The sequence below is a fragment of the Lineus longissimus genome, chromosome 3, assembly GCF_910592395.1.
Source record: "Lineus longissimus chromosome 3, tnLinLong1.2, whole genome shotgun sequence".
In the NCBI taxonomy this organism is placed as follows: Eukaryota; Metazoa; Nemertea; class Pilidiophora; order Heteronemertea; family Lineidae; genus Lineus; species Lineus longissimus.
The window spans coordinates 18,277,031-18,289,971 of record NC_088310.1 but is presented as its reverse complement, the minus strand read 5'-3'; the positions used below and the strand labels follow the sequence as shown (position 1 = coordinate 18,289,971).

Sequence of the window (12,941 nt, the reverse complement as noted above, 5' to 3'; positions counted from 1 at the left end):
CTATTTCTGCCCCCCCCCCCTCGCGAATTTGTAAACAATCCGCGGGGCAAATTGACAGCCCGTCGGTAAGATTCGTGAGACAGTCCTTTCATAGTCTTCCCAGGGGAGAGACGACGCTGATCCACGGCGTCCAGAGTGTACCGTCAGTTTGTGTCTGCGTGACACTAATATACTGACCACTCCGAAGAATGATATCTGAACAGTGGAACGGAGAGTTTATTGGTACATGTATTATAGATACACTCCGATTTCGTCATTTATTCTAATAATTGCCGGTGTAGAAGTTTAAAATGTCCTTTTAATATCTGAGGTGTTGACAGTCATGGCATCAAGAGAACCATGGACCATAATGCGTCAGAATAAAGTAGGACCGGACACTTTTCCCAGGGAGACACTTTCTACTTCTGCACCGGCCTGCATTAATCTACTCCATTTGTCTGACATTTTATCACTTCCTCCACAGACCTATATTTCACAACCTAAAAATAGGCTCCAGAAAACCTCATTTTTGGAAAGAGCACCCCCGATTTACCCAAGAAACATGGTTTTCTGTTGGTGCCACAAATTCTAAAACGAAACTTCATTTCTAAGCACATTTCTAGTGTTCATGAAGCATGAAAAAAGTTCCGTTTGACAATTAACCGCACCAAGTGCTGTGACCTGGAAAATGTAGTGTGAGATACACAAGACATAAAAACACAGTTTTCTGGAATAAATACTTGCACATTAATGTGTACAACTAGTTTAAAGTTTATGGGGCGGTTATAGATTCAAGTCTGCGTTTTATAAATACTCTGATTACTATCTTGATTAATATGTGTCTCTGTTAAATTTTTAGGTCGTGATTCTACCGAGCGCCATTTGCAGTCTAAAGTCGAGTACATGGTGAGTAAACAACAATCTAGTTTTATCGCTTTATGAGACAAGACCACCATTGATTTTTTAAGCCTTTTAGCAGTTAAATTGTCAATGTTTGACCGCGACGCATCAAATGCTGCGTGGGGCTGTGAATCTGAAATTTTGATATGATATTCCGGACAGTCGGGCAAGTAAATGGTGAAAAATAAACTGGTAGTTGACCACGGAAATTTTTTGATAATCGACAAATTAGACAGACATTGATATTTCCACTCTTTTCACCCAACTGGCAGAAAAATCTCAAAACACGCCCCCTATTACCAAATTAGCAAAATTCGAAATTAATTTTTTCATCAAATAATTTCTTTATATCTGTAGACTTGCCACAACAAATATTTTTTCAATGCCTCTCCAAATATGTACTTTAGAGTTAAAAACATGCACTCGTCTAATTGATAGACCTCCAACCTATGAATATTCATTAGTGGTCTTGTCTCTTATAGATAGTTTCGAAGTTGAGAATATTAGGATGGATTCGGGGCGTGACATTGTAGAGGAGGACCCAGAGGCCTACACAAAAGAAGAGGAACCCCGGCGAGCCGTATCAGCCGAAGGTGCTGGGAGACATAATATCATAGAAGTACACCCCGATGCGGACACGAAAGAAGAGGAACCCCGGCGAGCCGCATCAATTGAAGATGCGGGGAGACATAATATCATAGAAGTAGACCACGATGCCGACACGAAAGTTAATGTAGATGTGGCGAATACGGCTAATGCGGGATGTGACAACGAAAAAAGGGCAAAACCGCGAAATGATTTTTCTTCGAGAGATGTCTCGGTTAAGTTAGGTGTTCCCAGCAGTGGATTAGAAAAGGACAATTCCGTGGCGGATAGTGGTATTGTCGTCGAAGAGAATCCGGAGGCTGAAACACAAGTTCAACTGGGTGGCGGGACGGACGAGAACAAGGTGGTTTTCAGCTACTCGCCTCTCACGCCAAAACGATTGAAAGAATTCTACCCGAAGGATAAAGTGATAGGTGACGGGGTAATGGTGTTTGGCAGACTTGCACCTTCAGGGGGTGTCCAGGTAAAACTTAATGACACGACGATTTCACAAAGACAATTTTCATTGACACTTGTCCACAAATCGGACGAGTGGTACTTCGTTTTTAAAAACCTGAGCAGGCTTAAGAAGGTTTTCCTAAATGAAGAAACTTTAGGACTGGATGAAAGCAGACGACTTCCCCTGGTATCACGATTGCGTATTCGTGATCTTGATTCTAAGTACGGTGAAGGGCAAAGCATGGACTTTTTGTTGTGCGTGGAGACGTCAAATAGATGGAGTAGTTACATATTCGAGGTAACATTTAAAGCTGACTCGAACTTAGACTTCGCAATGAATACACCAGGTTCACAGCTAAATGCGCCCGTGCAGTGTTCCCTCTCACGCAATGTGTCACAAGAGGCAGCCAGAAGGTGTCTTGGTGATGATGCCTTCCAACAATAAGCATTGTCTCTCTGTCATGAAGTGGTACTGTAAAGTTTATCAGATCCGTCGCGACTGTCTTGCTTTGATGATATCTCTCACAAGGTTCCATCAGCTCAGTGGAGAGTCGCGACGGCGCCTTGCCGAGTTTATTGTAGAGAACGACGTGTCGTAGGAGTGTTAAAGTGTCGTTCATTTGCTTCGTAATCCAAAGATTTAATCCAGAGTCTCACAAGACGCATTAGAAGAAATGTTGAGGTGATTCACTCTATGCATGTATCAAAATTGTTTAAGGATATGCTTTTGCTCTCTGTTAAAACATGTAAAAATGGAATAAATATCATGCCACTTTCTGTGTCGGAGTAATTTCTTTTACACCATATGTATCGATCTCACGAGAGTTCTTCAACAAAAGTGTCATGGAGCTCTTGATAATCTTCTTGATCATACTCAACACCGATGTCCGAAAGTGACGTTCGTGACGGGCAAATTATTTCTGCTTGCTTTTCCGGAAATCGAGTGCGGTCGGTTTAACCAAGTCTGTTTCTATCCGAATTTCTGCAGGCAAATGTGCAGTATGATTTGGCGTATAATCGATAAGTATATCATGAACGGCCCGCGGAAAAAAGATTCCGATAGTCAGTATTAATAGGTTATCAATATCACCATCAGGGTCAATTATGTCTGCATGTTCTACCGCTGTCAACATGCACCGAGTTCATTCGTCATGAATCATTTGTCCACTTCAAATATGCATGTATAACTGCAACACGAGCACATGACCAGTCCCACTGCCCCAGTCTGTCCAGCAAGTCTCAACTTGTGCCAAGTCTACATTCAAGACGGCCGTCTTTATGACACTGGCTTGACGACACTCCCGGGACAATACGTTTTCCGGGCTGCTGGTTCGAAACACCATCCGCTCGGGCGGAGACCGGTATGTTGCATCTCCGGACATCTATACCTTTAATGATTCAGTCGTCTCAGCTTCAACTCTGTGACGGTTTTTTCAAATCACTCATTTCAGTTCCCGTCCACGAATTGAAATGAAAGGAGCTGGGGTGCAACTGAAGAATTCCTCCTCGCAACACAAGACATTGAAGGAATTGTTCAGCGCGCTGTCGCCGAAACTCCAGCAGTTAGTTCGCGAGGCTGAGGACCAATCTTGGCCATTCGTCTTCGAGGAGTGGCAGTTCGAGCCGGACAATAAGAAGGAGATCGTCAACATCAATGACCTCATCCAGTCCAAGAATGCAGTGTATCCTGATATGACGGAGGAGGATGTTCTGAAGGTTGTTTTGCATGCCCCCTTAATCGCCGAGTTGTACAAATCTAGCATGAATTGCAGAATGCAGTCTTGATTAGAGAGGCAGTGCGAATCTCATTGGCGTCACCATTATTCGATGCCCATCGGTATTTTTTTCAGTCCTTCACTAAGACAAGGCTGACTTAGAACGCCGAAATCGGCATGCAGCAGTCAGGCGGGTCAACTTCTTTGAACCCCGGTGACTCCCATACCCCGGACGCAGAGGACCGACCTCGTCCTATAGTCGCCGCGCGCCCTGTCGCCCAACGAGGAAAAACGATAGGGATGACGAAATGGACTGCAATGGAGTCTAGGTGACACAGGAAATTCGAACTTTTTAACTGCAACAAGTGATATGTCCCGGTACATGTACATGTATCGAAATGGTTGCTGAAATAACGTGTCTATCAAGTTTGACTCGAACGCCGTACTATGGCGTGATTGAAATTAATATTTCTAATGTTGTTGTTTTTTTGTTCCAGGAATGTCTTGAACTTGCCTATTCAGAGAAGGCCTTCGAGACGGCCGCGTCAGTCGCCCTCCTGCTTGATCGGTTGATGTATTTGCATGGTAACTCCAAATACATCCTCGACAAGGTGGACGACATCAAACAGCAGGCGCCCACCACGGCCATCGCGCCACAGGTCTACCTAAGAAAGGCAAGGTTCCTCAAAGACGGGGGCTCTCTCCAAGATGCGGACAAGACGCTCGATTTCATTCTCTCAGAGAAGGGACATAAAGGTTGGTCACACCTTTAAAACTTACACTCCGGACGCAGTGGACCGGCCTCGTACTTCATGAATAGGATGACGAAATGGAATGCCCCGGGTCTTTCAAAACTCTACTTTCCAGCTTATGCGTCCACAGATGGCGTTGTTGGAGACCAACTTTCATCAGGGCACATCCAGGTCTCTTGCGTCTTCTCTGATATGCCTGTTATATCTGCAGACGTTTCATCTTGGTTTTGTACTATCTAACCTTTGTATAAAGTAAGGAGCTATGTTGCACCCAAAAAAACTGAAAGATCTGCTTCAGGAGAACTCTGTATTGGACTGTAGGTCCATGTCATTCTGAACCATCAGAGGTACTACATCTTTAAACTCCCTTCCCTTTTGTGTCACGGAGTCCGGGTTGGCGGAGTGGATTGAAAACCTATGGGTCAAGATGGTCATTGTACTCAATTTGTCCTTCCAGAGCAATGGCACTATAAGGAGGAGAGCCAGTACAACATTGTTCACGCAACATGCGTCCAGGTGAAAGGAGTTATCAGACATAATCTCGGTAAGCTATTACTTATACTATCATTATTTTGGCCGAGGACCAAAGACATGCAAGTCCTACCCGGTCCATGGCTTCTCGCTATCGAGATACTGGCCAGAGATTTGATCGAAGTCCTACCCGGTCCATGGCCTATCTGGCGGGATACTGGCCAGAGATACGAAGACCTACCTGGTCCGTGGCTTCTTTTGCGGGATACTGGCCAGAGGTGTGACTTAGCTGCGAATTTGCACCTGAGAATAAGCTGTTCTCATGTAATTTTGAACAGAACTGGAAATGACAGCAGGCTTTTCAAAAGTGCAAGTGTGAACGTGCAAGCTATACTGCAATGCATCCTCAAGTTTAAAGTCAAGTACATGTGTTCAGTTATATACAGATGGCTAGGCGGAGTGCTCTTTCGTCGAATCGGATTGCGGAAATCGACTAGATTACACAAAAACACTTCGTTAATTGATATCAAGTGAGTGCTTGTTTATTTTTTCTGTCCCTCATGTTCTTGTATATAGGTCTTTGGTTGGAAGCTGCAGACCTTATCCTCGAGTCTATCCGGAGATACAACAGCCTACCCAAGCCCGACCAAAAAGGAATAAGCTCCTCGTTGGGCATCCTCTCAGATGCCCTAAGAAACATCTCTCATTCAGAGTTCAAGCAGATGCTGCTGAAGTATGCGTGCCGCTATAACCATCCCCTTGAAGAGGCCTATGCTGCGAACAGACAGGCTGCCTGGCTGACTAGATTCGACCCATTTTTCTTCGCGAGGCATACGGTAAGCGGGCAGACATAGTCACAATCACAATCACAAAAGACATAGTCACAATCACGAAGACTGCTTGTCTTCTTTAAATGAATTCATTGAAATACTCTGATTCTACTATTAGCTAGTATAGCCATCAATTGGTGATTCGAACAGTTTTGCATTCTGGTGTGAACAATTATGGCAGCAGGCCTACCACATCTTTGGGGGCACATCCCGGTGGTCGAGTAGTGCTAAATAGTCTAGGTATTACTCTTAAATCTTTATGCGACGCAACTAAATCTAGGGGCAACTCGCAAATCGAGTTACGGCGGAAACGACTTCGGTATCTGGGGCACAGTCGATTCTGTGGGTGTGAGTGCGAATCTCCCCAAATTGGCGACAACCCTGACTGGTCACAAGTTTTTTTCCTCACATTTTCTGAGACTGATTTCATTCCATTCTTCCAGCGAAGGGCTGGCGAGGTGTTGCTCATGTTCGTGATCACACTGCCTCAGGAAGACCGGCTTAAGCTGATCACCCAGGCTCTCAACGACCTCAAGATGAGTCTCAAGGGACACCTATCATTGAATAAACTCACGAGTCGAGAGCAGCTGTATGAATTCACATGCGCTGTGTACCAATGTTTCATAGCCTACTGTCTGATGGCTACCCCAGGAGCAATCTCGAAAGCTATTGAGATCGAAAAGAACTGCATGATCATTTATGATCATCACTGCGCCGCTACTGACGCTGTTCCTCTCGAGGAGAACTTTGTCAAAGCAATCCATAAAGTCCATGACTTGCTGGAACTACCGCGACAAACTGTCAGTGCTCCTGAAACTAATGAGTTTCTCAACCTACCAGCTTATGAATACCGGTACCCGACTCTCCGAGAATCTGTGGCATCGACCCCTAACCAGATAGGCACTCAGGTGGTATCCCATCCTGAGGAGACAGCCAACAGTCGAGCGCCATTGTCCCGTTTCCGCACCCGGGTTAAGAGACATGCTACTGGTGCTGCCACTCCAAGGAAAGACAATCAAAACGAAAGGGCCATGGAAGAATCTGCAACGACATGTGTTCGTTCCATCTCTGGGAGCTTGGCACCTACACTTACGGATCCAGAGGCCGACACCAAGCCATCCGAACGACAACCAGCGGCTGCTACTCCTGTGGTGACCGAGCACAACCGCTCGGGTACTCGAGCTCGACTCACCCGTTTCAATACAAGAGCTAACAGACATGCTATTGGCTCCACTGCATGGAATGGTGAACAAGAAGGAGACACTTCAGTCGCTGATCTCTCGGAAAAGATAACTTCCATCTCAGTGAGTTTGTCAGTAGCACCTACTCTTATGGACCCAGAGGCTGACACTCAACCATCAGGACGACGACAGCCAGAGACAGCAGACTCGTCAAGGTATCGAGACACAGGGATAGCAGTTAAAGTGGGAGATAGAGAAGGTCAGTTTCAGCAGATGACCAAATCTGGCGGAGGTCAGAATGAAGAGACCGGCACTCCTGCGGTAGTTCGCCCGCCTGTCGCATCGCATTGCCTGGGGCTTCCGAGCGCCAATAATGTCGTAGAAACTGCTTCTGGGACTGGTAGTCTCGGAGGACAGTTTGAACTGCCGCATGAAGCTGCTTCTCTTGCTGATCATTTGGGTGTTGATGGTTCATCTGTAGATACAGGTTACAGTGGATCAACGCAAGGCTTGATGAATCCAAAGACAGAGGATGTGTCCATCGCGAGTCACGAACAAGGGGTCGAAATTGACGAGTACGTTGAGAGTGTCCAACCGATGTACCTCGAAGACAAACCCACACAACTCCCGAAGACGTTCCTCGTGCCTGATCCAGTGAGCCCAATAAGCTCATTCGTAGACTGCACCCTCTCTGCATTGCCTGGACAGACAATGAATCCTTCCGCTAATATCGTGATGACTGATTCCCGCCAAGGTCACGCCTTAAAGACAGGCGAGATACCGTTGGGTGTTCATCGTAAGTATCTACTTGGCACATCATGATTCCAACTTCTGAGTATTTCCTCAATGGCATAAGTGAGTACATGTACGTGTATCGACAAAGGTTATGACGTCAATTTTGTCACTGAAGACGGTATCACCAATAATTCTGACTGAAACAAACATATACAGGTACTGCGACGGGTTAACTGGCCGCTGAGATATATTTTTTAGGCTATTGAACTGAAATCTCGTCCTTTTTTCCTTTTATATAGAAGAAATTCAGAGTTGTTTCATTAAAAGAAAGGTTTTAAAATGGAAATTATTTCCATGCTGACGATTGACTGAAATTCAAATTCAAGTCTCGTGCACTGAATATTAACTTGTGTGTTACCAGATAGAAAGAAAACTTCTGTCTGTGTTGTTGTCCATGTGCCGCTGGCAGTCTGGTGGACGCCGCCGGGGCATCTCTAGTCCTCGGTGTCCGCCCCCAGGGACCGGCCGTAATTTCAAGAATCTACACATGTATTTCCCAGGTGCCCGGGTGTTTAAATTCGACGCTGCCCACAATACATGGACTTGCTCGACAACGCTGGTCTACGTCGATGAGGAGCTGGACGTTCGTCGCAAGGGAGCCATGCGGGACGTCATCAAACTTCAGTATCTCAATCAGGATGAACCAAAAGCAAGGTAACAAATTAAAGGGTACATCCGGACACAGAAATAGACAATCTATCTACTCTGAGGTCGAATTGCAGCAAGCGCTTGAAAATATCTCTCTGATACGGTGTCCATTTTTAGATGCGTCTTTTAATTCACCAGATGTTCTTTGTCTTGATAGATACGTTGGCAAGAGCTACCGAGATGCCAAGCGGAAGAAGCTGCATTTGTACTACCAGGATGTCGTCTGCCAGATGACGGCGCGCCATTTCGTGGCCCTGTTCAACCAGGCGGTCAAGGACGACAATCCGGCCTGGAAGATCCAGTTTGTCCCTGCAGCGCACATCCAACTTTTGTCGGATGACCACAAGGACATAGTTTATTTGTTTAATGTTGAGCCGTTCGTGGAGGGATCAGATTTTGTCAAAGTGACCAACAACTTCACGTACGTCAACCCAAGATTAACTAAGAAACTTGTGGACGTGTCTCTAGCCTTTATGCACTTTACATGGGAGCAGTCTGAAGGCAGGATACTGGTGACAGACCTTCAGGGCTGGTTGCCCCGGGACCAAAAAGGCACCATCATTTTCACAGACCCGGCCATTAATTCAGAACCTCTGAAGACCGCATTTGTTACTGGCAACCTTGGTAAAAAGGGTGTTGACGCCTTTTGGAGTCATCAACATCCGACATGTAACGATATATGCTACTCGCTAGGAATAAAGAGACCTCAATTTGCCTCTTAATTCTTACACTACAGACGCAGTGGACGGGCCTCGTCCCTCATCATAAGGAGATCCAATTAGGATAATGCAATGGACTGTCCTGGGAGAGTCTATTGAATTCCTAGCTGAACAAAACGCTATTTTACCAGAAATGTAATACATGTATATTTATTTAGTGAAGGGTGTGTGATTCAGGAATTCATAACACTTTAAGAATTAAAACACTCTGAAGAGTCTATACACCTTGGAACTGCCAACTTTGGTAAAGGTGGCTGGGGCGTTTTTTTGGCGCGGTCACTGACTTGTAAGCGCAGTCCGTGACGCGATCGACATCGTATGCAATATCTATCACATCATGTCAGTCAACATGACATCAATCGATAGGACCGGAAGGTAGCCAGTGCTGGAACTGACAGCTGAAGCAGTGAAAAAGTGTATTCAACATCCAGAGTCTGTAATATCCTGGCAAATATAGAAAAATGCATCTTTTGCACAGTCACTGACTTCTACAATCACCTTTGAACTGCCAACATTGGTATTAAAAGGTGCCTCACGCGGTTTTTTTTTGCTGGGGCGGTCACTGACGTCTACATAAGTGCAGGACTATAGAAGTCTGAGGCGCTCTCACTATATGGAAATGCAATTCTATCCGATATCCAATGATATATATCTTGGCAAAAATACAAATATACTTTAGGGGGACACGCACTACTTATTTTCATAGAGGACTTTGTACTGGTGTTAAAAAAGATTCCTTTTTAATGCGCTCCCATGCACACAATTAGGGCGAGTATTATTAACGAACATATAGTTCATATATAAGTGTCACGAAAACTGAAATGTTGTCCTTTAGAATTTCTCTTATTGAATTAGAATTTCTCGTATTGCGAAGTCGAAAAAAGGTTACGTTTTCGTATGAGCAGCAAACAGGTGTCACATATTATAGGTATACAGATTGAGGCATCTAAATTTCTAACTGTAACATTTTAGCTATAACATTTTATTGAATAAGATGTCACAGCGGTAATACATAAGACAATGAGACGCGTTTTTTTTCACGAACCCAAAACACTCTGAGGTATATATACAACCTGGAACGCCAAGCTTGGTAAAGGTGGGTGTGCCTTTTTTTACGCGGTCAGTGTAAATGCAGGCCTAAAAGGTGATCCGTCGCATGTCGCTCTGAGCTTAGTAGGTTGAGATGGACTGGTTGTTCATTGTTGTCTGTTTTGTGAAATATGAGTACACCAATTTCTTCCATTATCTCCTGGTGTCATTAAGACGCATCTTCTGCGCGACATGCGCCTGGTTGCGCTGTGACGGGTCTGGCGCGATCAATATCATGATATTGCAATTGTATCAAATATCCAGAGTTCTTTAAAGGGGACACGCACGACCAATCTTTATACCTGGTCTCGCATGATGTTCTGAAAAGACTCCCGGGGGTCATGTGTCGACTATAATTCTAAAAAGCACGTGCCTGGTTCTTTTTCTACAATGTCAAGAAAGTGCAAACGACTAGCTCATAGAAAATCAAATAGTTGTCATTTTTGTGTGACGCCTACGTAAAAATGCCGGGCTGTCGCATTAGCACCAAGCAGGTGACACTTCATCAGGGGGGTAATCCTTGTCCAGTGCTCTTTCCCAAAAAAGGCAAGCTTGTCATGCCTGAACGAACCGTGCCGGCGACAACAGCGCGAGTTGCATCCTCTTACGCATCCGCCAGGCTGTGCCACATGCGACAATACATGTAATATTATGATTTAACAAAAACCATCACAATGATTCAACAAAAATCATCAAATCGCAAAAAATGGGGACTTGTCCAAAACAAGTGTTTCCTCGTCCTCGGTACACCAAATTGACAATAGTGCACGTACTTGACCGACTTTTTTTGTTGAGAGGCGTGACTGGCGTTTTTTCTTTCAAATTATCTTGCATCCGAAAAAAATCTCTGAAAATAAAGGCATGAATGTTTGCCACATTTTTTTTTCCTCTGATGCGATAAATTATGATGTCTCGTGCTTATACTCCGTCGAACGCATTCCTCGTTTGGATGACAAATTGCCCGTTATTGACGATATGCTTGTGATAAGGGTACATTTCCATAGACAGATCCCTTAACACATACTGCTCCTCTTTTCTCTTCGTTCTATCTGCACTCGAGTTTATTGTTGTTAAGCTTATGTAAAATTATTTTATAAGGCACAATAAACTATTTTGAATTTGAATTTGTAAAAACCTTAATGGTTAAAGGCCATTCCCCAAAGCAGCGATTATATTCAAGCATACCGTAGGACCGCGCCTTATCGCACTATATATCACTGCGTCGGAGTATGGTTAAAGGCCTAACGCCATTCGTTAAACATTTGAAATTTGTAATTGAATTTGAATACTTCCTAAATGTCTTAAATACGTACTTGATGCAAATTTCAGCATGGATTTCAAGTTCTGGCCAAAATGTTGGTGCCCATTGATCATGAGTAACAGGTGATCCAGGTGTCTTGTCAAGTGAAATTGGCCTTATGAGGACAAAGTCACAATCAGACGGCTTCGGCGAAATCGTGTCCTTTCCTGGTCACATTCCAGGAATAATTAGTGAAATTCCAGACCCGGTGTAACATCTGTGGTTGTTCCCCATGTTTCAGTGTTTCCAAACAATAGGCAACTAGAGAGACTATGACTTTTCAATAGGGGGGATACACAGAAAAACTCGTCAATCTATTTTTGAGCGTTCCCAAACAATGAGGGGAAACACTCAAAAACAGAAACACTCAAAAACATTACACCGGAACAGTCGCCATCGTCTACGTGTCTGTTCTGTCGCGCGATTTCATCGAATCTGAAACGAGTACTGAGAAAAATGTAAATAATCGAATACTCCTGTGTAACACATGTTTGCTCATTCTTCATCCAGTCCCCGTCCATCCATCAATCAAATTGTTTACGGTGACGTCACTCATCACGTGGACTGTCACTTGGGGTGCATCAGACATACGCCGGCGCCAACAGCAACCTCTTCTCTTCCTTGCTAGAGGGACAATAAAACCACACATCTGGCACCGTGCGAGGATGTGCAATCTGTGAGGCATTGATGCATTGTGAGGGATGTTGCCTGAATAGACGTTAAAAAATGCTGACACACCCTCATTGTTTATAGTGGTTGACAGATTGTACCGGCTGGGATGTAGGGGATTGATTGCAATGAATAGAAAATACAAGCATACAGTGATTGATGCGCGCATCCTTAGACTTATGACCAAAATTGAGTAAATGAACGATTTTTAACCAAATATCGGTTTGAATATATTGCAGCATTATACTTAATTGACCAGTAACATTGATATTAATCGTGTTCGTCCCAAGCTCTTCCCTGCATGGGAAGGGGCATGTGCGTGGTGCAAACAGCTGACTGATATTTAACAGTGCGATATTCAATCTATCTTGTAGTGAATGTATGTTTAAAGCAGTTGGATTCTGTAACACCTCCCTGTAGGCCAAGTTCATAGTTGCAATGCATCTGCGATTGTAAATTGAGACCGCTACATCTCTATCATGACAGTGCACAAAGATTGATGGTGGCCGCGGGTCTTGAGGTCTTAACATTAAAGTTAGATCATGAAATAATAATAAACGATTGGGAAGATTATCATACAGATCAGGATTCTGGCTATTCAGATGCAGCAGATTCAGATGAAGAGTTTTGGGATGAATTCAGTGCAGAAGGGTCCAAATAATGATTGGGATAACTGGAGGGAGGAATATCTTGAAGGTATATACTTTTTCTTACTAGTCTATGACATCACTGATTTCACAATCATGCCTCAAATGCATTCTTTCAGAAACATGTATATAAAACCTCTGCAAGCGACGTCGGAGACTTGTCCAGGCATGTCAAGTTTTTTGGCGGGACATCATTCTTGCA

At 44.2% G+C, this 12,941-nt stretch overlaps 1 protein-coding gene across 1 annotated transcript; it reads left to right on the top strand.

The window, feature by feature from the left end:
- Window positions 1-203: 203 nt before the first annotated feature.
- Window positions 204-11,247, top strand: LOC135484092 (alpha-protein kinase 1-like). Its single transcript, XM_064765199.1, has 9 exons — window positions 204-222; window positions 839-885; window positions 3,375-3,639; window positions 4,136-4,394; window positions 4,848-4,934; window positions 5,438-5,697; window positions 6,135-7,668; window positions 8,168-8,321; window positions 8,473-11,247. The coding sequence occupies exons 3-9, from the start codon at window positions 3,394-3,396 to the stop codon at window positions 9,035-9,037; spliced, it is 3,105 nt and encodes a 1,034-aa protein (XP_064621269.1). The 5' UTR covers window positions 204-222; window positions 839-885; window positions 3,375-3,393; the 3' UTR covers window positions 9,038-11,247.
- The last annotated feature ends 1,694 nt before the right edge of the window (window positions 11,248-12,941 follow it).

Excerpts from the sequence above, each read along its gene's own strand:
- LOC135484092 (XM_064765199.1), top strand. The coding sequence starts at position 3,394 with ATGAAAGGAGCTGGGGTGCAACTGAAGAATTCCTCCTCGCAACACAAG. Across the intron at positions 4,395-4,847 it reads CTCAGAGAAGGGACATAAAG|AGCAATGGCACTATAAGGAG; the intron begins GTTGGTCACACC and ends TTGTCCTTCCAG. Across the intron at positions 8,322-8,472 it reads CAGGATGAACCAAAAGCAAG|ATACGTTGGCAAGAGCTACC; the intron begins GTAACAAATTAA and ends TTGTCTTGATAG.